The 26194-nt window shown below is 41.4% G+C and overlaps 1 protein-coding gene across 3 annotated transcripts in view; it reads left to right on the top strand.

Moving 5' to 3' along the window:
- The window catches only part of znf827 (zinc finger protein 827), a 224708-nt gene that overhangs the window by 179783 nt on the left and 18731 nt on the right, over positions 1–26194 (top strand). For all 3 annotated transcript variants that reach the window (XM_039750210.1, XM_039750211.1, XM_039750209.1), the window contains 2 exons: positions 2234–2443; positions 22382–22559. In XM_039750210.1, the coding sequence (XP_039606144.1) occupies positions 2234–2443; positions 22382–22559 (388 nt within the window). The remainder of the gene's footprint in view (positions 1–2233; positions 2444–22381; positions 22560–26194) is intronic.

Here is a 26194-nt window from a genome sequence, read left to right as displayed (position 1 = left end):
GTCGCTTATTCCAAGTGTCTATCATTCTTTGTGTAAAGAAAAACTTTGTAATGTTTGTGTGAATTTACCCTTAACAAGTTTCCAACTGTGTCAATTCTACTTGAGTATACCATAGAAACATCTGATAAAAAAGATCTAAAAACACTGAAGCAGCAAACTTTGTGAAAACCAACACTTGGGTCATTCTCAGAACTTTTGGCCCCGACTGTAGACTAGTGTCAGAGCTCTGGGCTGAGCGTGTTTGAATTACCCATAAGCCATCATGAGTTTGTTTGTATTGTGTCAGCTTCCATCCATTGTGGTTACCGCGTAATTTTCAAACTGCCTTTACTTTTTGATTTACGCTTGTATCACCTTTATTTATAGATACTCTTTAAATGAAGGTCAAATCTTGATATGTCCACATGCAGTCATATGAAAAAGTTTGGAAACCCCTCTCAGCCTGTATAATAATTGACTCTCCTTCCAACAAAAACGATAACAGTGGTATGTCTGTCATTTCCTAGGAACGTCTGAGTACTGAGTACTGTTTTCATTTTCAGTGACGCAGTATTTAGTTGTATTAAATTAAATAAAATGTGAAGAACTGGCTGTGCAAAAGTGTGGGTCCCCTTGTCATTTTGCTGATTTGAATGCCTGTCACTGCTCAATACTGATTACTTGCAACACCAAGTTGGTTGGATTAGCTCATTGAGCCTTGAACTTCACAGACAGGAGTGTCCAATCATGAGTGGTCAAAGGTATTTAAGGTGGTCAATCACAAGTTGTGCTTCCTTCCCTTTGACTCTCCTCTGAAGAGTGACAGACAGCATGGGATCCTCAAAGCAACTCTCCAAAGATCTGAAAAAAAAGATTGTTGAGTCTCCTGGTTTAGGTGAAGGCTACAAAAAGCCATCTCAGAGGTTTAAACTGTCAGTTTCAACTGTAAGGAATGGAATCAAGAAATGGAAGGCCACAGGCACAGTTGCTGTTAAACCAACAGGTCTGGCAGGCCAAGAAAAATCCAGGAGCGGCACATGGGCTTGATTGTGAGAGTGGTTACAGACAACCCACAGATCACCTACAAAGACCGGCAAGAACATCTCGCTGCTGATGATGTATCTGTACATCGTTCTACAATTCAGGGCAATTTGAACAAAGAACATCTGTATGGCAGGGTGAGGAGAAAGAAGCCCTTTCTGCACTCACGCCACAAACAGAGTTGCTTGTTGTATGCGGATGCTCATTTAGACAAGCCAGATTCATTTTGGAGCGAAGTGCTTTGGACCGATGAGACAAGAATTGAGTTATTTGGTCAGAACAAAAAGCGCTTTGCATGGCAGAAGAACACTGCATTCCAAGAAAAACACCTGCTACCTCCTGTCAAATTTGGTGGAGGTCCCATCATGCTGTGGGGCTGTGTGGCTAGTTCAGGGACTAGGGTCCTTGTTAAAGTCGAGGGTCGGATGAATTCAACCCAATATCAACAAATTCTTTAGGATAATGTTCAAGCATCAGTCACAAAGTTGAAGTTACGCAGGGGTTGGATATTCCAACAAGACGATGACCCAAAACACAGTTCAAAATCTACAAAGGCATTCATGCAGAGGGAGAAGTACAATGTTCTGCAATGGCCGTCACAGTCGCCTGACTTGAAGATCACTGAAAATCTATGGGATGATTTGACGCAGGCTGTCCATCAAATTGAACTGAACTGGAGAGATTTGTAATGAAGAATGGTCAGAAATCCCTCCATCCAGAATCCAGACACTCATCACAGGCTACACGAGGCGTCTAGAGGCTGTTAGATTAGCGAAAGGAGGCTCAACTAAGTATTGATGTCATATCTCTGTTGCCCACATTTATGCACCGGTCTAATTTTGCATATTCCATATTTTCTGTTAATCCAATTAACTTAACGTCACTGCTGAAATACTACTGTGTCCATAAGACATGTCAGATATTAAAAGGAAGCTGCTACTTTGAAAGCTCAGCCAATGAGAAACAAAAATCCTAAGCATTAAGAGGGGTTCCCAAACTTTTTCATATGGCTGTGTGTTAAAAAACATTTCAGTAGGTGGTCTTTCTTCTTCATATGACCCTTTCTCCAAATACTTTCTGTGGTTTCGCCGTGTGCTGGTTACTGAACTCCTCAGCTGTTTGTTTTTTTTTTTTTTAAAGGAGTATTTTGCCAACCCCCACTTCCTCCCTTCACATCTTCCGGCTTTGAAACTGAGCCATTTTCTCTCCTCAGGTCACAACTCTAAAAGCCCTTTAAGTGAGACAAAGAGCACATCCTCTGTGCTGTCAGCGCTCAGCGATTCTGTCAACGGCTCCGACTGCAGCGAAGTCGTCCAGGGCAACGAGGAGCTCAAGAGTCTGCTGGCCCCGCCCCTCCCATCGTGCACTCCATCCAGCCTGGGCAGCCAGTCAGGGTCAGGGACGGAGGAGAAATCTGAGAAAGGTAACCATCGACTGCGGGGAGATCACACAAGCCATGGAGAGAGAGAGAGAGAGAGAGAAAAAAAAAACGCACTTTGTGTTCAGAGTGAAAAACCAGCCTGACCGCTAATTCGACGTCCCTGTGACTGTTATTTCTGGCACCACTTCTCAAAGCACACCAATTTAAAGTTTTACATGCAGCAGTGATTTAAAAGAATTGGTTATTTGAGAGCAGATAGCTATTGTAGCTGTATTAAATGAAGCAGCACTGCAAATTTTAGCTTGATGTTGGGATCTCGCAGGTAAGGTCTTACTGATTCACTTTTTGAGTCCCGGCCCTGACAACAAACCATGCCTCCTAGTTTGCGGTATATTTCTAATCTTAACCGTTTAAAAATTCAGTTCTCAAAAATTGTAATTGGCTTAATTTGAACCTTGTGGAAGCCAGCCCCGGACACAGACAGACAGACACCTTCGTATCTTAAACTGCACACGTTTATTTATCCTAATATTTACAAGTCCACAGCACACAGTGCTCCTGTACCAATCACCCTTCTTTCCGGTCCTTTATCAAATCCTTCACCGCCTCCACTCCCCTCCACGGAGCTCTGTCTTCTTCCTCTCGACTGCAGCCATTGAATGAAGGGAGGCGGCCCCTTTTATACACACCAGGGTGTGCTCCAGGTGCCTGATGACCAACTTCCGGCAGCACTCCCCAGTGTGGCGGAAGTGCTGCTCTTGCACCTGGAAACACTCCGGGCATACACCATCCCTGGTTTGGTTAGGGATCAAGGACCGGCCGAGTGTCCAGGGAAAAGAAGCGCCACTCTCCTGGTTTCTCCTTCCTCCAGGCATCCCGGCGGGGCAGGGTTCCTGGCCATCTCTTGCAACCTTTATATTAAAAATCTTTACTTTAGGTACTTAAAACACCTATTTCTCCTTTACTATTGTGTAACAAGACCGTAATAAATACTTCTTTGGGTCTTCATAACACTCACAAAGCATCAGTAAAGTGTTTATCCATCTCTGTCATGTGACCTGCTCAAGAAACGTCACTTTGGAGTGGCCTGAGACACAATTATTCATCCCCCTCTGTGTTTGTCCTTTTTTGTCACATTACAGCCTGGAATTAAATATGAATTTTGGAGTTGTAGGTTAGTACCATTTGATTTACACAACATGCCTACCACGTTAAAGGTGTAAAATATCTAGTTTTATGACGCAAACTAAAAAAATCAGAATTCCTGAGTGTGCATAGATAGGTCTTTGATTCTTTGTAGAGCCCCCTTTTGCTGCACGTCTCTTGTTAAATGTCTCCATCAGCTTAGCACATCTCACTGCTGGGATTTCAGTAATGTCTTCGAGGACAACCTGCCCGACAGCATCAAATAAGATGGGTTGCCTTGGTGTCCAGCCACCTTCAAGCAACACTATTAGATTGAGGTCTGAGCTTTGATGATGCCATTCCAAGTCATTTCAATGTTTCCCTTTAAACCCACCCGTGTCATTTTAGCAGTATGCTGAGGGTCATTCATTGTCCTGCTGGAAGGTAAGAAAATTGTCCTGTATTTAGTGACATCCATCTTTCCTTCAATCCTGACTAGTTATTCTGTGGCCACCACCATGCTTCACTGTGGGTATGGTGTTCTCGGGAAGATGGGAAGTGTTAGGTTTGTGTCACACTTGGCGTCTCACACATTGGCCAAAAAGTTCAATTTTACTCTCATCTGACCAAAGAACCTTCTTCCATGTGTCTGGGGATTCCACCGTGTGCTGTTGGGCAAACTCCAGATGGGTTTTCTTATTTTTTTCTTTCTTCTGGCCACTCTACCATAAAGCCCCGCTCTATGGAGTGTACGGCTTAAAGTGGTCCTGCGAACAGATACTCCCATCTCTTCTCTGGATCTTTGCATCTCTTTCAATGTTATCTTTGGTATCTTTGTTGCAGCCCCGGTTCATGCCTTCCTTGCTCTGGTCAGGTTTGTACTGATGCCATATTCTTTCCATTGTGTTATAATGTATTTGATGGTGCTGTTTGGGAAATTTTTTATAACCCAGCCCTGGTCTACACTTCTCCACCACTTTGTCTCTCACCTGTCTGGAGTGCCCCTTGGTCTTCATGTTGTTTCCTTAGTGGTGTTGCAGGGTTAGGGGCCTTTCAAAATAGGATATCATGTGACTTTTTGGTTGCACACAGGTGGAGCTTAATCAACAAATTCTGTCACTTCTGGAGTTAATTTGTTGAACGAGATTTTAATGTGGGTTGTCATAGCAAAGAGGATGAATACATATGCACGCACAACTCTTCTGTTTTTACTTTTTTACTTTCTCGTATACGAAGTATATGGAAAGTATTGTAATTGTCCAAAGATTCACTGTCGAAATTTTGATGAATCTTGACGTTTTAGACCTCCCTGACTTTCTCGTATATGAAGTTTAGGGAAAGTATTGGAATCCTTGAAAAATTCCATTTCGAGAGTTTGATGAACCTCGGTGTTTTAGACCTCCCTGAGTCTGAAAATACCATTTTTGGAATTATGACTGTGTGTCTGTCTGTCTGTGTATGTGTGTGTGTCTGTGTTTGTCTGTATGTAAACGCAATAACGTGAGTACACTTTCACTTAGGTCAACCAAATTTTGCACACAAGTATTAGGTACAAAACGTAGATTTCTGTCAACTTTTGAGCTATTTCCGCTAACCGGAAGTGGTACTTTACCTTTTATCCATGCAAATGCAGATTCCGATTTATTAAACTTTACTTTTATAATAATTGTTCAATATATTATTAATTTGATTTGATTTGCTGTTGATCAATCTTTAATGTACATAATATAAAAATACTCCTTAAATATCCATCCCCATATCTGAGTATACAAGAAAGTCGAGGGGAGACCAGTCGCGATTTTTATATATGTATACACTCACCTAAAGGATTATTAGGAACACCTGTTCAATTTCTCATTAATGCAATTATCTAATCAACCAATCACATGGCAGTTGCTTCAATGCATTTAGGGCTGTGGTCCTGGTCAAGACAATCTCCTGAACTCCAAACTGAATGTCAGAATGGGAAACAAAGGTGATTTAAGCAATTTTGAGCGTGGCATGGTTGTTGGTGCCAGACGGGCCGCTCTGAGTATTTCACAATCTGCTCAGTTACTGGGATTTTCACGCACAACCATTTCTAGGGTTTACAAAGAATGGTGTGAAAAGGGAAAAACATCCAGTATGCGGTAGTCCTGTGGGTCAAAATGCCTTGTTGATGCTAGAGGTCAGAGGAGAATGGGCCAATTGATTCAAGCTGATAGAAGAGCAACTTTGACTGAAATAACCACTCATTACAACCGAGGTATGCAGCAAAGCATTTGTGAAGCCACAACACGCACAACCTTGAGGCGGATGGGCTACAACAGCAGAAGACCCCACCGGGTACCACTCATCTCCACTACAAATAGGAAAAAGAGGCTAAAATTTGCACGAGCTCACCAAAATTGGACAGTTGAAGACTGGAAAAATGTTGCCAGGTCTGATGAGTCTCGATTTCTGTTGAGACATTCAAATGGTAGAGTCAGAATTTGGCGTAAACAGAATGAGAACATGGATCCATCATGCCTTGTTACCACTGTGCAGGCTGGTGGTGGTGGTGTAATGGTGTGGGGGATGTTTTCTTGGCACACTTTAGGCACCTTAGTGCCAATTGGGCATCGTTTAAATGCCACGGGCTACCTGAGCATTGTTTCTGACCATGTCCATCCCTTCATGACCACCATGTACCCATCCTCTGATGGCTACTTCCAGCAGGATAATGCACCATGTCACAAAGCTCGAATCATTTCAAATTGGTTTCTTGAACATGACAATGAGTTCATTGTACTAAAATGGCCCCCACAGTCACCAGATCTCAACCCAATAGAGCATCTTTGGGATGTGGTGGAACGGGAGCTTCGTGCCCTGGATGTGCATCCCACAAATCTCCATCAACTGCGAGATGCTATCCTATCAATATGGGCCAACATTTCTAAAGAATGCTTTCAGCAGCACCTTGTTGAATCAATGCCACGTAGAATTAAGGCAGTTCTGAAGGCGAAAGGGGGTCAAACACCGTATTAGTATGGTGGTCCTAATAATCCTTTAGGTGAGTGTATATATACTGTATATATGTGTGTACGAGGAGGTATTTTATTTTCATTCCACTTCAACAATTTGGACTATGTTGTTAAGTCCATTTTAGAAAATCCATTTTAATTCCAGATTGTAATTGGACAAAACTGAACAAACACAGAGGGGGTGATCACTTTCACAAGGCACTGTATCTTAAATATTAACGTCTACGCATGGAGTTGTGTCTGTCTGTCTGTCTGTCCGGCCTGAAAGTGTGAGGCTGCAGCATGAAGCTCAAAGAAAGCAATTCTGTCGCCAAAGTGAAACTGCCGTCGCTAATACACAAGCGAGGCAAGCACATCGGCAAAACGAAACCTCCAAGGAGAGAGAAACCTGCTTAGCCGCTGACAGACAACAGAGACGAGCACATCAGCAAAACAAAACCTCCGAGGAGCCACTAATTCACAACTGATGCGATTGATTGATTGAAGTGCCAGAATCCATGGTTTCTGGGAGCCCCAGGCTTTTTACAGCACAGGCTTACACAGCTAGTTTTAATATAAGATCTGTGAATCCTTCTTATTAACAAGTAATTTTACCGTCATGTCAATATGTTGCATTGCACAGAGATGAGTAATCTATCTCCTGATGTTTCAAAGTGTTATGAAGACCAAAAGAAGCCTTGTTACAGCACAGTAAATGTGTAATAGATACATTTTTGCAGTACCTAAACACCTAAAATGTTACCAAAATCTTTGTCCGTCTTGAAGTTCAAGTTGATTGTCAGATGGGGTTGTGGTGGCAGTCTGAGCTGTCCAGATGACAAAGCGCGATACACGTCAATAAACTTGGTATAGTTGCTGGAAGAGGAAAGTCCACCCTCCTTTAGTTCTGTGATTTTTATTACTCAGGGTCTGAATCACAATGGTGTTGTCATCACTAACTTTAAACCGAGAAATCTCACCAAACATAACAGATTTATATTTTCCAAAAAGTAAGTAAACATTAAAAAAACCATGTGGGGGGGAAAAATACATAGCAGCGGAGACTGCGTGGGGACCTAATCCAGGTTTTCAAAATCCTCAATCCTCAGTCCTCGTGTTCACCAAACATGGCACCATAAATGATGACCAAACATCTCCACTTTAGTGTCCTCAGTGCAAATGCTGTCATTCCAGAATTATTGTGGTTGGCTGGTTTGGTTCGTTCAGATGGAGTTTTGTAAACTTAAGGTGTGCTTCCTTATAGATTTTTTTTTTTGGAGAGAGGGGACTTTCCCCTTGTCACCCTTCCATGAAAAACACATTAATTAATTTGTTTTCTAACTATACTGTCAACAACATGAACATATAACATACGCACCATGATCTGTAGGTTTTTCTTAATTTCTCTGAGCATTAAATGGTCAGACCCTGGGCTGAATTTTACTCGGATGACCGGCAGCTGTCATGAAAGTTCTCCATTTAGAAGCCACCCTTCTCACTGTGCAGCCGTGGCCAAAAAGTTTTGAGAATGACACAAGTGTTGGTTTTCGCAAAGTTTGCTGCTTCCGTATTTTTAGATCTTTCTGTCAGATGTTTCTCTGGATACTGAAGTAGAATTACAATCATTTCAGAAGTTTCAAAGGCTTTTATTGACAATGACATGAAGTTTATACAAAGAGTCCATATTTCCACTGTTGGCCATTCTTTCTTTTCCAAGACCTCTGCAATTCTCTCTGGCATGCTGGCAATCAACTTCTGGGCCAAATCCTGTCTGATGGCAGCCCATTCTTCCAAATCAACGCATGGAGTTTGTCAGAATTTGAGGGTTTTTGTTTGTCCACCCGCCTCTTGAGGATTCACCACAAGTTCTCAGTGGTGAGTTTCCTGGCCATGGAACCCAAATGTCAATGTTTTGTTCCCTGAGCCATTTAATTCTTAGTTTTGCCTTATGGCCTAGTGCTCCATCATGCTGGAAAAGGCATGTTTTTGGATGGTTGGGAGAAGTTGCTCTCGCAGGATGTTTTGGCCCCATTCTTTACTCAAAATTGTGAGTGAGCAACTGCCTTGGCTGACATGAATGGTCTCAGGATGCTTTACTATTGGCATGACACAGGACTGATGGTAATGCCACTCACCTTTTCTTTTTTCCGGATGCCCCAAACAATCTCAAAAGGGATTCATCAGAGAAAATGACTTGACCTCAGCGGTCCAATCCCTGTACCTTTTGCAGAATATCAGTCTGTCCCTGATGTTTTTCTTGGCTTCTTTGCTGCCCTTCTTGACAACCACCAGGTCATCCTCTAGAAGTCTTTGCCTCACTTACACCTGCTTGCTGCCATTCCTGAGCAAGTTCTGCCCTGATGGTGCCCCAATCACAAGCCATGAATAAAGAATGGGACCAAAACATCCTGCAAGAGCAACTTCTCCTAACCATCCAAGAACAGTTTGGTGACCAACAACGCCTTTTCCAGCTTGATGGAGCACCGGGCTATAAGGCAAAAGTGCTAACTAAATGGCTCGAAATGTTGGGCTCCATGGCCAGGAAACTCCCCAGACCTTAATCCCATTGAGAACTTGTGGTTAATCCTCGAGAGGCGGGTGAACAATCAAAACCCACCAATTCTGACAAACTCCAAGCATTGATTCTGCAAGAATGGGCTGCCATCAGTCAGACATTGATTGCCAGCATTCCTGGGTAAATTGCAGAGGGCCAACACTGCAAATACTCTTTGCATAAACTTCATGTAATTGTCAATAAAAGTGTTCGAAACTTGTGAAATGCTTGTAATTCTACTTCAGTCTACCATAGAATCATCTGACACAAAGATCTCAAAACACTGAAGCAGCAAACTTTGTGAAAACCAACATTTGGGTCATTCTCAAAACTTTTGGCCACGACTGTAGAAGGGTGATTTTCAGAGTATTTGGAAATGGCCTTATAACTAAACCCAAATTGATGAGCAGCAACAAGTGCTTCTCTGAGGTCAGGGCTGATGTCCTTGCATCTTGGCGTGATGTAAGCAGAGTCCCGAGTGCTCCAGAAGACCAAATTGCCAAAAGTTTTGCTTTTATAGAGGAGGTGACACTTTTTGCGAATTAACAGATCTCGTGCATTTGAGTTGTAACATCTGACTGCTAAATACTCTTGTTAATTATTATGGAAGTTGGAAGGGTCTACTTATTTTTTCCCCACATGGTTTCTGAATGTTTCCTTACTTTTTGGAAATAAATAACAATACAGGTTGTCCCCAAATTACGGAAATCCAACCTATGACAAACGGGGCCGCAGCTGCGACGCATGCACCACAGTAACTGCCGCTCCGTCATCTTCGGCCTGGGGATGCTGCAAGCAGTGTATGGAGGGGGGCAATTTTGCTGCTCGCGCAGTGTAGTGTCCCTCGGGCGGCTCCCACCAGCAAGCGTTGACCCGTGGTCCATAGTCACCGGGGCCACAGCTATCGCTCGTGTGCAGGACGGAGGCTTGATGGGGTGGATCACTGCCCATCCACTACGCCACCGCAGCTACTGCTCCTGACTGGACGCTGGCTGGATGGAGCGGAGGGGGACATTTCACTGCCCGCCCATCACACATGGCTGCTCCGTTCCTTCTCGGGTGGCGGCTGTTAATGTTGCAATTGGTGACCCGGTTGTGGCTGAACAGAGGCTATTAAGGCTGAACAGGGCGGCAGAGGGTAGCATTGTAGTGTGCCTTGGATGGGTGCCTGTTGAATGGGGGCGATTCACTAGCCACCTTTGGCCGCACCATGTTCGTTCTCGGTGGGCGGACGCTGCAGGCAGCATACTGTAGTGGAGGTGACTGTGAGGTGGGCTTGCCGCCCCCATTCATTCTCAATAGCAAGCCTGCTTGTACTGTTACATACATAGCAGGAAGTTGTCTCTTGTCAGTACATCAGACGTGTTGGTGACGGGTGCCTTCCTGCTGTGACAGCATGTACAGTGCTGTGCAGAAGAGCTCATCTTAATCTTTTGTCTTCACCTTTCAAGAATGTCTCTGAAACACAAATCTGATGCAAGTGCTGGTGATACAATAAGAAGAGAAAAACCATCACCATTGAGAATAAAGTTGAAATAATAAAAAGGTCAGAGGGAGGTGAAACTCCATCATTGATTGGCAGAGCACTTGCTTACAGTCGGTCAACAATAGCATTCATTAAAATAATGTACCTGTTCTGACTTACATACAAATTCAACTTAAGAACAAACCTACAGTCCCTATCTCGTACGTAACCTGGGGACTGCCTGCATATTGAAATCTGTCGTGTTTTATTTGTCACTTGCAGTTCCCATGTTTATAGAAGTTAGTGATAACACAATTATGATTTAGACCCTGACTAACAAAATCACAGCACTGAAGGAGGGTGAACTTTCTTTTCCCCATGGTTCTTTTTGCACAGGTGGCACTTCCGTAATGGGCCATCGCTACTGGTCACCCATGATGGAAAGTCAGGTCCAAACTCTTCACACAGAATTGAGAATGACCGCCTCAGGCAGTAAAACTTAAGGGTGATAGCTTTGGTTAAAGTCACTAATGGGGCCTCTGACTGAAAAGAGTGTCATTTCTACTCAGCATGCTTTTCTACTTGAGCTAGGGCTGCCAACTGTCCTCATTTTCCCGGGACATGTCCTCATTTTTAACAAGCCATGGACTGTCCAGGAGGAATTTATAAAATTTTTTAGATGTCCAGAATTTTGGCTCCTAAAATTTTCAAATCTCCATATCCTTATCATTGGTAAAAATTGAAATCCGTACACCAATTAGCATTTCCGGAAGTAGTGCGCACACTTACACCCACCCTACCCCAAATCTAAAATTTCATTCTGGTAGTAAACAACGCAGATATTGATGAAAATATGAAAATAGTCAACGTCTGTCCAACTGGGCTTTTTCACTTGGTCTTTTGAATTCGGCTCTATCTTCTTGATGATTAGACAGTTCATTATAAATGTTGTTCCTTTCCTTAATTATTTGTAATCCTAATTCACTGTATCTAAGTGAATTTATTCAAAATCGAAATTACAATATCATGTTTTCTATGTGAGATCTTATTTCCGATTCTTCTTTCAACAGCTCGGTTAAACAAAAGATTTCATACATCCAGTTACAGTTTGCCATATTTAAGCGCGAGTGAGTACTGCTTTGAAATATTTTATTGGTAAATATTGTTATTACCACCCGTTGTTCCAAAATGGATTTATAATTGTAAATGAATGAGCCAACTGTTAAAGTTTCAGTTAATTAAAAAAAAAAAAAACACACATTTATTCTGTCATATAAATGCAATATCTTTTTACTTATCAGTTGATCAAATAATAAGTCACTTCAAGTAATTTAATATTTTGATAATTCTTTCATTTACATAAATTCACAAATACCCATTACGCCAAAAAGAAAGTGTGAGTTTACAGACGACATGAACAACAAATCTCCTTACTTTCTAAAGGGCAGAACAGACTCAATTGAGGAGCCAAAACTCCCAAGATTTAATTTCAGTAGCAGGCGATGTAAAGATTTCTATTCATTTTTATCCAAGAACCCAGATTTACTGAGAAAAATGGCTTCAGTGGAAAAATATAAAAGAATGTAGATAAATGCAAATAAACTAAATTGAAAAGAGTAATTTTTTTTACAAGAGGTGAATTTACCACTTGTATTATTTTTTACAGCTTTATGACAGTTAAGCTACCCAAATAAGAATGGAAGGAATGAAGTCTGTTAATTTAAGAGGCTTGACGTATTCACAATATATAATGGGTTATTGGGCTCAACAGTGCAGAGTAACGGGGATTGTGGAAGAGAAGTGAAAAAGAGAGTGCAGGCAGGGTGGAGTGGGTGGAGAAGAGTGTCAGGAGTGATTTGTGACAGACGGGTATCAGCAAGAGTGAAAGGGAAGGTCCACAGTACGGTAGTGACACCAGCTATGTTATATGGGCTGGAGACGGTGACACAGGAGACAGAGCTGGAGGTGGCAGTGTTAAAGACACTAAGATTGGCATTGGGTGTGACGAAGATGGACAGGATTAGAAATGAGGACATCAGAGGGTCAGCTCAGGGTGGACGGTTAGGAGACAAAGTCAGAGAGGCAAGATGGCGTTGGTTTGGACATGTGCAGAGGAGAGATGGTAAGTATATTGGGAGAAGGGTGCTAAGGATAAAGCTGCCAGGGAAGAGGAAGGCCTAAGCGAAGGTTTATGAATGTGGTGAGAGAGGACATGCAGGTGATGCGTGTAACAGAACAAGATGCAGAGGACAGAAAGATATGGAAGAAGATGATCCGCCGTGGCAACCCCTAATGGGGGAGGCTGAAAGAAGAAAAAGAAATGATAAACTGTTACTAAAGGTTTATATCATTTTAAAAACCATAAGACAGTATAAAGGCGTATTATGGCATCCTAGGGAAAGGCGTCCTCAAAAGTCCTCATTTTTTGACCCAAATGTCCTCATTTCCAGAGAACGACAGTTGGCAGCCTTAAGCTGAGCTCTGTTTGCTCACACTACTTAGGAGTTCCCTGGCCTTCCTGTCTGTGTCTGTCATGATGTTATTAGCAAAGGCCCTCAATTTTAGCCAACCTCTCATTAGCCTGCATGTAGCTAACTAAAAGCAATTTAAAAATTTGACCTTCACTAATTCAGGTTTCATTAGGCGCCGATCTTAGTTGAAATCAAAAGTAGAAGATGCGATGTTTTTCAGGACCAGAGCTTAAAATGCTGATGTGAATGAGGTAATGGTGTACAACTCTGGTATTTAAATATCACTGAAGGCAACTCAGCATACTTTGATTAAACAGGTTAGTTTATTGGTAAATCTGCAGCATCTCTTAGGGCGCGTTGTGTAAGCAGCAGCCTTTTTACAGAAGCTTTACAAACTGATTTGCTGATAAATATGTTTAGTCCAATCTGTCGACAATTTTCCCCCCCACACACTTTCCTGCTTAACACAATATTTATAGTGTCTTCAGTAAACAGTGCCAGTCTGTCCATTAATAATTGTAATAATAATAATTCATTACATTTTTCATGGTTCTTAAAGCACTTTACACAGTGAATGAGGAGCCACGTCAACCACCACTAATGTGCAGCACCCACATGGATGATGTAAGCGCAGCCATTTTTTGTGCCAGTATGCTCAGCACATGTTAGCTGCTAGGTGGAGAAGGGGTGAGAAATAGTTAGCCAATCAGAGACAAGGGATGATTAGAGGGCCAGAATGACCAGGCCATGGTGGACAATTTATCCAGGACATTGGGAAACACCCAGCTCTTTACGAAGGATGTCCATCCAAACCGGAACAGGAACGGAAATGCGTTTCAGGAAATAACATAGTTACCAGCCTGGGCAGTGAGAGTCATAGTGATCTGTGTAGGGCCCGCATCAACACAGTGCGTAGTCACATTTTTGAAGAGGCGCGCACCAGACTACGCCATACATACACCATAGGAGATGAAGACGACTACATAGGTAAGGCGAAGGCTCAACACAGAAGTATAAATCAGCCTTAAAGCAACACGTATGCAATGTAAACCCATCAGATTTAAAGTGTTGGCTACAAACATAAGTGCTACCATCGTGAATACCGTCATGCTAATCTGCTGATTTCTCGTTCAGTATGCACTGCCCGCTCATGTGCCCGCCTCCAACTCGTCACTTGAGTCGTTGCCGTCTTTGCACAGTCCAGAAGCACCTGTGACTGACGTAGACGTTTCCAGCCCTCCATCTGTTTTGACTACTTGGATTTACTCAAAATCCCACTAGAGGGGCAATACCGTCAAACCCCGGGTACTCATAAAAAGGGCAAACTGCGTCGGTACAACACAAAAGTTGTTCCAGCTAATAAAGGCACAGCATCAGTCTTGAACACTAATTTATATTTCTGTGTGGTGCTGACGCCATCGCTATTAATGGAAAGCAGTTTATATTCGCCTGACCACTAGTTGGCGGTTTTTGTAGCACATAACAAAAGCAAACGATCCATTAAAATGCAGGCAGGTTTTGCCCTTCTTCCTACACATTTTCTTCTGAATGCGAATGGATATGTCCCTCACATTTTTTCACTTTTTCATGCATTTGTCGCCTACATCACCGGATGGCATTGGCTCAACGCAGAAATATAAATCAGCCTTAAGGCAGCACATATGCAATGCTCACCAACTATGGAAAAACCTCGTATGTCACATCTTTCAATTTTTTGGCAAATAGAGAAAATGATGTTGCCTCTCTAATTAATGATCTCTAGATTTCATTTTTCCTGAGCTTCACATACACAATATTGTTGTTTTTTTTCCATGAATCAGTAACACCTGCCATTTAAATCACGCCATTGCAGCATTTAAATCACATGATCGTAATTCAACGTTTTCAATGGTAGGCGGTCTTTCCTCTTTGGTTGGTGGAGGTTTTTGTCTTATATTATGTAAAATACTGTGTCCATACCAAGGTTATTATAGTTAACAAAAACTAAAATTAAAACTGAAACTATTATTAAAAAAACATTTTTGTAAACTGAAATAAAATAATTAACAAAACTGAAATGAAACACTACAACTAAACGAAACTATTAAAGTAACTGGAAAGACCAACTGAAATAAAATAATAATATACTAAAAATGCTTTTAGTTTTCATTTTTGAATGAATATTCTTGTCGTTACTCTTTAACCCTTGTAACTTTAAACTCTAAAACAGAAAGTCATCCCCAATGAGCCACCTGCATATATTCATCCAGTGAATGGCAGCTGGTGATGGAGGGCCGGTGTTGACGCAGCAAAAGCGTGTGAAATAGAAAGCGATTTACTGTAACCGTCGTAACCGAAAAGTCGGTTTTTAAAGACTGCTTACTTCATTGTGTTTTAACCTCAGTTGTAAAGGATTGTTTTAAGGATTCCATGGGATACCCCTCGCAAACCGTTTCACACGCTGCATATGGCGACTCACCTCCGCGAGAAACATGCCTCTATGAACAGTCAATGTGGCTCGGAAGTACATGAGGCCTCCACGACAGACGAATATAAATGACGCTGTTCTTTCTGTGTCATCGCGTCCGAATTCGTGGGCGTGGCTCTACGAGTTGTCGTCATATCCAATGGTCTTGGAGTTGGTGAGCATGGCTCCTCCCTGCGTGCGCCATAGATGTCTTACTTGTAACTTTAAACTCTAAAACAGAAAGTCATCCCCCATGAGCCACCTGCATATATTCATCCAGTGAATGGCAGCTGGTGATGGAGGGCCGGTGTTGACGCAGCAAAAGCGTGTGAAATAGAAAGCGATTTACTGTGCCGCCTTTCTTTGCACTTCTTGTATATCAAGATGTAATTCAAATGCCTGAAATCTAAATGTGGTGGTCAACTAAACCTGCTACCATATGGACATTAAAATCGAGTGAGTAATGTTTCAGTTTATTTCTCAGGTGCTTGCTTTCTGTTGACAATAATTCACCTGCCACTTTGCACAGGAGAAATCCTTTTTGAAAATAAAATGGCGCTGATCGAGAGACTGACTTGGTCATTACACAAGATCATCATATTGTTGCTGACTAATCACCTTTGCTTTAAAAAAGTCGTTTAACAATGAAGCGACACAAACCTTGTAAAATTCCTGAGTTGGCAGTGTCTCTACTGAACCATAGGTATAGGTTGAAGAGAGTCTGCCAACTGGTGAAATACTAAACACAAGCCAACCCGTGGCATACCATACGCCACATAATCAGGCCGTTTTTTTAATGATTTTTAAGCACAGGGAGAAAATTAACATTTGAAAAATCGGTAATGTAATAAATCAGCAAGAAAAGCAACATTGTAACAATGCACGGAACGAACCAACACACAATCGTCCGTGACTGAAAACTGGCGGACTGCCTTCACGTCTTCTCCTGCCAGACGGAGGGATGAGGGTGGATGGCACTCAGGCGCGGAGGGTGGAACGGGAGGAGAGGAGAAGGACGTCCATTCAACTCTCTCCGTCATGCTAGTCTGCCGATTTCTCGTTCAGTATGCACTGCCCGCTCATGTGCCCACCTCCAACTCGTCACTTGAGTCGTTGGCTGCTTTTCTATATATAATCCACCAAGACACCCGACCACGGTAGTAGCGAGGTGGGAGGGGGGTGTGTACAAAGGGTAGGGACGCAACCAGTGGGAGCATATGAGTCGCACTTAATGGGAATTCCACGGTTTGCAGCCCGAATGGGGTTCAACGGCTTACCCACGCATAGACACACGCTCAATCTCATGCATAATTATTTATTGAATGTTAAACACTTCTGGAAAGGCACAGTTGTCTAAAAAGGAAGGGTTTGAGGATACAACAGAAAGTGAATGAAAAGATGGAACTCTGGAGAGAGCAAAATACAGCACAATAGTGAACCCGCGGCATAACAAACGCCGTATAATTATTTATTGATGGTTGAACACTTCTGGAAAGACACAGTTGTCTAAAAAGAGAGGGTTTGAGGATACAACAGAAAGTGAATGAAAAGATGGAACTCTGGAGAGAGCAACATATAATTGTCCATGAGTGTAGAAGACGCATGTTTGTCGCGGATGCGAATTGCTGTATGTAGCGTGTAAAACAGTTTGCTATGGTGCACGAGGTTGTGCGTCGTAACTGAAAAGTCGGTTTTTAAAGACTGCTTACTTCATTGTGTTTTAACCTCAGTTGTAAAGGATTGTTTTAAGGATTCCATGGAATACCCCTCGCAAACCGTTTCACACGCTGCATGTGGCGACTCACCTCCGCGAGAAACATGCCTCTATGAACAGTCAAGGTGGCTCGGAAGTACATGAGGCCTCTACGACAGACGAATATAAATGACGCTATTCTTTCTGTGTCATCGCATCCGAATTCGTGGGCGTGGCTCTGCGAGTTGTCGTCATATCCAATGGTCTTGGAGTTGGTGAGCATGGCTCCTCCCTGCATGCGCCATAGATGTCTTACTTGTCGGCAGCTTAGTGAATCCACACCCCTTCCAGCGTGTTTTCCATGGGTGTCTTGCCTTAGTGAATTATATATATAGATACTAATGTGTTTTTGTATTTTATATTTATTAATTTATCTTTTTTTAGTTTATATTCACAGCTCAAAATACCTGATATTGTGAAAATAATCCAGTAGCAAAATTATATCTTAAAATATTTGTCCCCCTTTTTTCAATTTTTCAGTCTCTCTCAAGCTATAGTTGAACTATCATATTCTTTTTGCATACCAGGGATTTTTTCTGCCTCGCCTCCAAACCTGCTGGGGTAGGCTCCAAGTTTCCTGTGATTCTGCTCTGGATAAACAGGTTTAGATAATGTATATATTATTCTTTATCTCAGACATTTAGAGGAAAAAAAACCTCAAACCTTAAAATTCACCTACATTTCATTACAGATTGGTCCATTCCGGGCAATAAAAGGAAAAGATAAAAAGTGGTAACAGTCTTTGCACATTTGTTCAGCACAAATGACATCAAAAATATTTAAAAAATTATAAAATTGTTCACATTCGGTATCTGGTTTTGATTTATCAGGCAAGAAACATATACAGTAAACCATGTAGAGGTGTAAGCTTCCAGTAACATTAAACTCATATTATATCCAAATCCTATAAAACAAAACCCCATAGTAGATGTTTAACCATACCTTAGATAGATAGATAGATAGATAGATAGTGTAGTTGGCAGATAGATAGATAGTGTAGTTGGCAGGATTAGATAGATAGATATTGATTACATCTTGCTTGAAGAAGGGGCCTGAGTTGCCTTAAAAGCTTGCATATTGTAATATTTTTAGTTCGCAAATAAAAGGTGTCATTTTGCTTGGCTTTTCTCTACATTCATAATGGCTAACATGGTACAACACCCTAGTACTATAGATAGATAGATAGATACTTTATTAATCCCAAGGGGAAATTCACATACTCCAGCACCAGCATACTGATAATAAACAATATTAAATTAAAGAGTAATAAAAATGCAGGTATAACAAAAACTAAAACTGAAACTAATGGATATAAAAGTAAAATAGAAATGTCTTTGTGAAATAAAAACTAAATTAAAACTAAAAATACACGATGAAGGAAAACTAAAACTAAACTGAAATTCCAAGTAAGGTCAGAAAAATTATAGAAACAAAAACTATTATAAAAAGTAAAAACTACAATAACCTTGGTCCATACCAGCTTCTTCCATCGTGCTATGACCAAAATGAAGGCATATTTGGCCATCACCACTAACTTATAACATCAGGAAACTCCAAAAACTAAAAAAAAAAAGTCAACTTTGAAAAATAATGGCAGTTACAGGAGTTGTTCCATCACACGTGAGAATGTGCGCTCATCAGATGTAAAGTGTTGGCTACCACCATAAGTTCTGCCACAGCATATACCAAATTTAGCCCTCAGTCACTTTTTCTTACTTGGATCCATTTTCTTCACTATGTTTCATCATTGGGAAGGTTGTTGAAACTCAGTCAAGGATTGTTATGTTTAGAATTTGAGCAGGGAGGGACATTACAGAAGCTTTTGTTGAGCGATTCTGTCATTGTTTAGGTCACATGAGTCAAACTCCAGGCCTGGAGGGCCACAGTGGCTGCAGGTTTTCTTTCTAACCCTTTTCCTAATTAGTGTCCAATTTTCACTGCTAATTAACTTCCTTTCCCTCTATTTTAATAGCCCTGTTTTTAAGTCAGAAGATTAAGTCTTCTGATTTGATTATTTTCTTCATTAAATGACAGCCAAACAGAAATGAGACATGAAACAAGCCAACAGATGACCAGCTAAATTGGGGCTTCAAACTCCAACCAGTTCCTTAATGAGAAGCCGATTATTGCTGTTAATTAAACCCGTTATTCAATTCCATGGCTTATTGCTGCTCTCTTTCTGCCACAGCAGACATTTCCAAAACTGTTGATATTCTGGTTTTTTCTAAGAACTCTTAAAATGTTTTGGTAACCTGAGGGATCAACCTTACTGAGACCTTCATCTTTATTTTCAGATTTTGTTCAATGAGTACAGGTAAGCTGGACATGTCCTGCTTGTGTTATATCTCATTGCTGTCCGGCTGCTAATTAAGGAAAAAACAACTAAGGGGCCTGAGTCAAGCTAATTAAAGCTAAGGCTAAAGACATTAATTAGCATCAAAAACTGGTCACTAATTAAGAAGATGGTTAGAATGAAAACCTGCAGCCACTGCAGCCCTCCAGGACTGGAATCGACACCCCTGGTTTAGGTGAACCAGAAGAGAGTTTACCCGTCAACATTGCCTCCCAGAAGAAAAAACACGGAAGTGTGAGAAGGGCTAATTGTGTTGCATACTTTAGTTGTCTTGCATGTATTTGATTTGTTCTATTTAATTCATCATGTTTGACTTGTAATTTTTACAGATTTATAGGGTTGTTATTATGACATGTACAGAGTACAGTGAGCAAGTCAAGACCGCGCCTCTTCAACGTGAAATTTCATGGATTTCAGTCCTCTTTTCCTGTCATTACAGTTCAATTCTAATTGTTTTTCATTACTCCTGAGCGCAATTCCAACTCCATTTAACTGAATTTTTACTTGTTGTGCATTCACAATTCAACTCGGCTCACTAGTGAGGCCTCACCCTGGAGTACTGTGTGCAGTTTTGACCTCCATATTGCACAAAAAGACATAGCAGTGCTAGAGAAAGCCCAGAGAAGAGCAACTAGGCTGATTCCAAGACTGAGAGGTCTGAGCTATGAGAAGACATTGTAGAGATCAGTCCTTTTCACTTTAAGCAATGGGAGATTAAGAGGAAAATTATGAAAGGAATTAGTCTAACGGATCCAGGCTGTTACTTTAAAATTACTTCAACAAGAACACAGAAACGCAGTTGGAAATTTCTTAACACTAAAATTCCTGAAGCGTACGAAAAAACTCGTAATCCCGGCCCACCTTAAATTCCTTTGCACCTCTACTATTAGCATCTTTTGGTTTGTAAATGAGTCGATCAGCACAAGCAGCAAGCAGCCTGCTGTCCCATCTCCTGCCTTGACGGAGCTCTGCTCTTCCAGCTCAAGCCAAGGCTCCTTATCTGCGTGTGATGTGCCTGGAGTTTTATCGGGTAAATAATACAGTATATTGTTATTTGGAATACATGCGTTTCATGTGTGTTCGGTGTGTACAACGATCTCGATAAATGTAGGATGAAAGGAAATGCGAGAAATACAAGAAATGCTGAACACATACCTAAAGCAGAAACTTTTTCCATGTTATACTAATAATATTGTGAAGTGTATAATGTGTGAAGACTTTAGTAGTGATGAGTGAGCATGTTCGGCTCGAGCATCGCGCTACTTGAACGAGCACCACATGTGCTCGTGCGCCTTGTTCGAGTCACCGCCCCTCACGTTTCGCGGGTTGGAGACAGCCAATCAAGGGGCAGGTAAGTACTGCCCTCGCTGTAATGCCAGTAGCCATGTCACGTGCTGGCATTACAGTGATTGGCTGGCCGGAACACGTCATCGGGTCCTATATATGCAGGCACTGTCATATAATGTTTTAGAGCATCAGCTCACCTGCAGGCACTGGCATATAATGTTTTTGAGCGTCATTTTTCCTGTAAAATTGATTTTTTTGGGGGGTTTTGGTCTGTAAAAGTGGCGTACAACTCGGACAAACTGGTTCCCAGCAGAGACTTGGGAGTCCAAGATGCATCCAGACATCGTCCCCATGCTGTTCTTGGTCCATTTGGGTGGTGTTTCTGTCACTTTCTGACCTTTTCCAATGGACCAGGCACCCTCCCCTCTTTAGAGCAGGGGGTGCCTGGTTGTCTCCCATTGACGTACATTATACTCGGGTGCTCGGTAGAGCACACAAACATCGCAATGTGTTCGGACCGAACACCCGAACACTTTGGTGCTTGCTCATCACTAGACTTTAGTCTAAATATCTAATAAATGCGTGCGCTTTTATTCAAGAATATAACCAAAGAAGAAAAAAAAGCATTTGATTTACATGTGGCTGTCAATGAGTTAAAAACTCTAGCTCAAATGTCAGTCGACAAGGGAATTTACACGTATTCTTGAATGGTGCAGAGGTAAGAACTGCTGCCTTATAACCTGAAGGTCCCGGTTCGAGACCAGGCACTTCGTGTTTTGAGTATTGAGCTGCTATTATTATTATTATTTCTACAATTTAATAAAAGCATACATTTGAATGCTTCTGTAATTCTAGTGTTAAGGTAAGGTTTTTCACAAATGTTATAAAGTTTTTCTTAGTGTGGCAGACAGTAGGACTGAAGGGACCATCAAATCTGGACTTGATGTTATTTTGGAAAAATCAGGCGGATAGAATTTGTGGTTTTTGTTGAGCTGACAGATCCGTTCTTGTCAATTTTTTTTTTTTTTTTTAATGTTCTAATGTGTATTCGGGGAAGGTTTTGTCAACTTCAAGCAGTTAGCGCTGCTGCTTCACAGATCCTGCATCCAGGGTTCAAATAACTAACTTCATCCTTGTCTGGGTGGGATTTGTTTGTTGTCTCCCTTTCCAAATGAGTTTTCCTCCAGATAACCAAAGTTGTACATATTAGGTTAACTAGCCACTCTAAACTGACTCTGGTGGGACACCTGGCATCCAGTACAGAGCTATTTCATGCCTTGAGCCCGGTGTTGCTGGGAAAGGCTCCTCCAAGTGTGACCCAAAATTAGATTAAGTAGGATTAAGTATGTTAAATTAAAGACCGAGCTGTTGAGATGTTAACCTTTGTGAAATACTAATTGTTCAGTTATAAGTTTAGAGCTGATAAGTTCATATAAAGTATGTTATTTGCTGGTCTTAGTAAAACTGATGTTGTTTCATGTACCTTGAGCCCACTTGCACCAGAAGAGCCAAGAGCACTGACTCATGCAACCGGTTGCCTTCCAGGTTTCGAATGCGTCTTTTGCAACTTTGTTTGCAAGACAAAGATGATGTACGAGAGGCACCTGCAGATCCACTTGATCACGCGCATGTTCGAGTGTGACGTCTGCCACAAGTTCATGAAAACCCCTGAGCAGCTGCTGGAGCACAAGAAGTGCCATACGGTCCCGACTGGAGGGCTCAAGTAAGGAAAGCAAGTACAGCAGATCTCATTTATTGGTTTGTCTTGTTTTTTCTGTCTGCCGCTCTGTTTGTCATGCTTCTAACAATTGCATCTCACCCTGCCCAGCTACTGGTGTGGCCACAATTGGGTTTTTACTCATTTCCTCTTGATTTGCAGCCAGTGATTTTACTTCATAAAATACGCAGTAGAGTGTTGACCATCTGGAATAATTAATCAGCCATCCAAGATGTTGCAGTGTTCAAGCTAATTTGTGCGATTTTCTCTGCCTCTACAAATTAGATAGATAAAAGGCACTATATAATAGATAGATTACAGAAATAACACTACATGATAGATAGATAGATATGAAAGGCTCTATATGATTGATTGATAGATAGATATGAAAGGCACTATATGATAGATAGATATGAAAGGCACTATATGATTGAGTGATTGATAGATATGAAAGGCACAATATGATAGATATGAAAGGCACCATATGATTGATTGATTGATATATATATGAAAGGCACTATATGATAGATAGATATGAAAGGCACTATATGATTGAGTGAGTGAGTGAGTGATAGGCACTTTATGAATGAGTGATTGATGGATATGAAAAGCACTATATGATAGACAGATTTGAAAGACACTATATGATTGCTTGATAGATAGATGGATATGAAAGGCACTATATGATTGATTGATAGATGGATGGATGGATGAATGAGAGGCACTATGTAATAGATAGACAGACAGACAGACAGATATGAAATACACCATATAATTAATAGATAGATAGCTAGATAGACGGATGAGTGGCAGTATGTAATATATAGAAAGAAACGCATTACAGGATAGACATATGAAATACATTATATAAGAGAGAGACAGATAGGTAGATACGAAAGACACTATATAACAGGTAGATAGATACAACTTACAATGCAACTTATTTTTTATATTTTGCCCTTTACTGAGTGCAGGCACATAGCTGTGAACAATTTTCAGTTACAATGCCAGTATAAATGATACTAATTAATAACTGGCACACTTATAAGTGCAGATTTGTTCAAACACTTGGAGAGCAAGGTGTAAACTGATTAAGTATAAATGGAAACCAACAATATCTGCCCATTCATTAACTGATGAACTATGGCCAGTTGACAATGGAGGACATTCAAATTCTGCAAGAGAAAGTCAAAAACAAAGTCACCGCCCTGGAGACCTCAGACAACTGACCGCCTACCCCTTCTGGAGTTTCTGTAGTGGAGCCTGTGCTGTCCATTCAATCCGATGAGAGAATCTTTCAATCTGATGGTTCCAACACTCTTTTACCAAAGATGACTTTTCCATATACAGGAGAGCAGCCTGGCAGTAGAGCAGTGTCACCAAGTGCCACATTCAGATACTAAGAAGAGAAATATAATAGATGAGGTTTACTAATTCTTTATAAATATTGTGATATTTCTATTTCTGTACAAATGACTAAGAAACAGAAATGCCATATGCACGGCTAATCAGCAGGTCTGGTCAGGGTAAGTCACACTAAAGTCGTGCGTCTTCAATCTGATTTAAAGGCTGAGACTGAAGGGGGCATCTTTTATATTAGCAGGCAGATCAGTCCACAGCTTCGGGACCCTGAAACCAAAAACTTGACGCTCCCATTAGATGAGAGGCAGTCAGACAGATAGAGGCACTATATAATAGATAGATAGAGAGATAGATGAATAAAAGGCACTATGTCATGGATAAATGGATAGATCGACAGATGGATGGATGTATAAAAGGTGCTATATGAAAGAAAGAAAGAGGCATTACATGATTGAAAGAAAGAAGCAAACAAATATTGTTAATCCCAAAGGAAATTGCAGGATTACAGAAGAAGACCAAAACGGCACACACATCCATATAACAAGAATCATAAAAAGTGTGCTAACAAGGTACAAATCTCTGTATATATAAAGCAATAAGAGTTCTGTTCAGCGTCTGTGCCCCCTGCTCAGACATAATGTAACGTCCACAAGAGGACAGAAATTTCAAAGGCATGTGGCCGGCATAAGACAAGAAACGGTGTAGAATGCGTTCACATATACTGTACACCACAGGGCTGGAATGCACGACAAAAAGGGCGACAAGAACCACAAAGAGGTTTGTAACGCAGATCCATTGAAAAGAGTTTTGTAAATGTACAATGAGGTTGAAATAGACAAACATACCATTGTACCATAGCTTTTTTATATGTAACAAGAATTACATGGAAGTAAATTAAATGAATTAAGTGTAGATATTTACAAAGTATAAAGTAATTAGAATCGCAAATACTTACAAGTTACAATTTCACAGTACAGGATGTCGGTCACTGGCACAATATATCGCACGATGCATTGTTGCCTATTAAGATCCCCCCAAGACCAGCTCAGTACCATGCAGCACACAGAGGGCCCAATGCCACCTCAAATGAAGGGTGACTCATTATAGAGCCTGATGGCTGAGGGTAAAAGCAACCTGACATAACGCTTCTTGGAGCAGCACAGTTATCTCAGTCTGTAACTAAATGCACTCCTCTGTTTAGCGAAGACCTCATACAGGGGCTGAGAGCCATTGTCCAGCGTAGGAAGCAGCCAGTGAGTCCTGCCTGACTCCCAAGGTTGAACCAGCCTTTTCAATCAGTATGTTTAGTCTGTTGGCATCACCTCCACTAATTCCATTTGACCAGCACACTACAGTATAGAAAAAATGCACTGGCCATCTCAGACGGGTACAAATGCTGCAGGACTGGTCAGCATACACTAAATGGCCTCATTCTCCACAGGACAAAGAGGCGACTCTGCTCCTTCTTCTTGTATACAACCGCTGTGTAGGTACTCCACTTAAGCCTGTCATTCAAATGAACCCTGAGGTATCTGCATGACTTCACCCCCTCTGCACCATCAATGACAACCATGAGACAGAGGTGGTCTTCACACTTCTGAATTCTATGATTGTCTCTTTTGTCTTAGTGATGTTGAGGTTCGAGTGTTTCTACTTGCACCATTCAACAAAGTCCATCACTAGTGTCCAGCATTCATTTTCCTGCCCACCTCTGATACACTCAACTCTGGATGTGTCATCTTAAAATTTCTACAGAGGACGTGATTCAGTATTGCATCTAAAGTTTGCGGTGTACAAGATAAACGGGAAGGGTGCCAGTACAGTTCCCTTTGGAGCCCTTGTGCTATTCATGACCATGTCTGGTACACAGTTCTTAAGCTGTGGTTTACCAGTTAGGTAGTCCATTATCCAGAACACTGTGGTAGCATCAACCCACACTGGCTGGAGCTTCCCTTGCAGCAATTGGCTGCTCTCTGAATCTCGTAAAATCTCCAATGAAAGTGTTAGTTAAGTCGGGGCCTTTCAGCAACTGTTCATTCAGTAAGAACCCTTGGTAAGTGGCTGCACAGTTAAAAACACTCTTAATTGTATTTTTGTTTGGATGATATACTCCATGGTGAGGGATGTACCACACTCTTTCTTCTTCTGTGAGTCCTTTAATAGCATATCCCTTATCTAAAATGTCTTTCATGAAAATTTTGTAATCCTCAAGGAATGTTTGGCTCCTTTTAAGTTTTCTCTTGAGGCTAATAGCACACTGTTCTGCAGGCTTCTCTTGC

The sequence above is a fragment of the Polypterus senegalus genome, chromosome 4, assembly GCF_016835505.1.
Source record: "Polypterus senegalus isolate Bchr_013 chromosome 4, ASM1683550v1, whole genome shotgun sequence".
Taxonomy (NCBI): Eukaryota; Metazoa; Chordata; class Cladistia; order Polypteriformes; family Polypteridae; genus Polypterus; species Polypterus senegalus.
The sequence above is the reverse complement of the archived record's forward strand: the minus strand, read 5'-3'. Positions and strand labels throughout refer to the sequence as shown.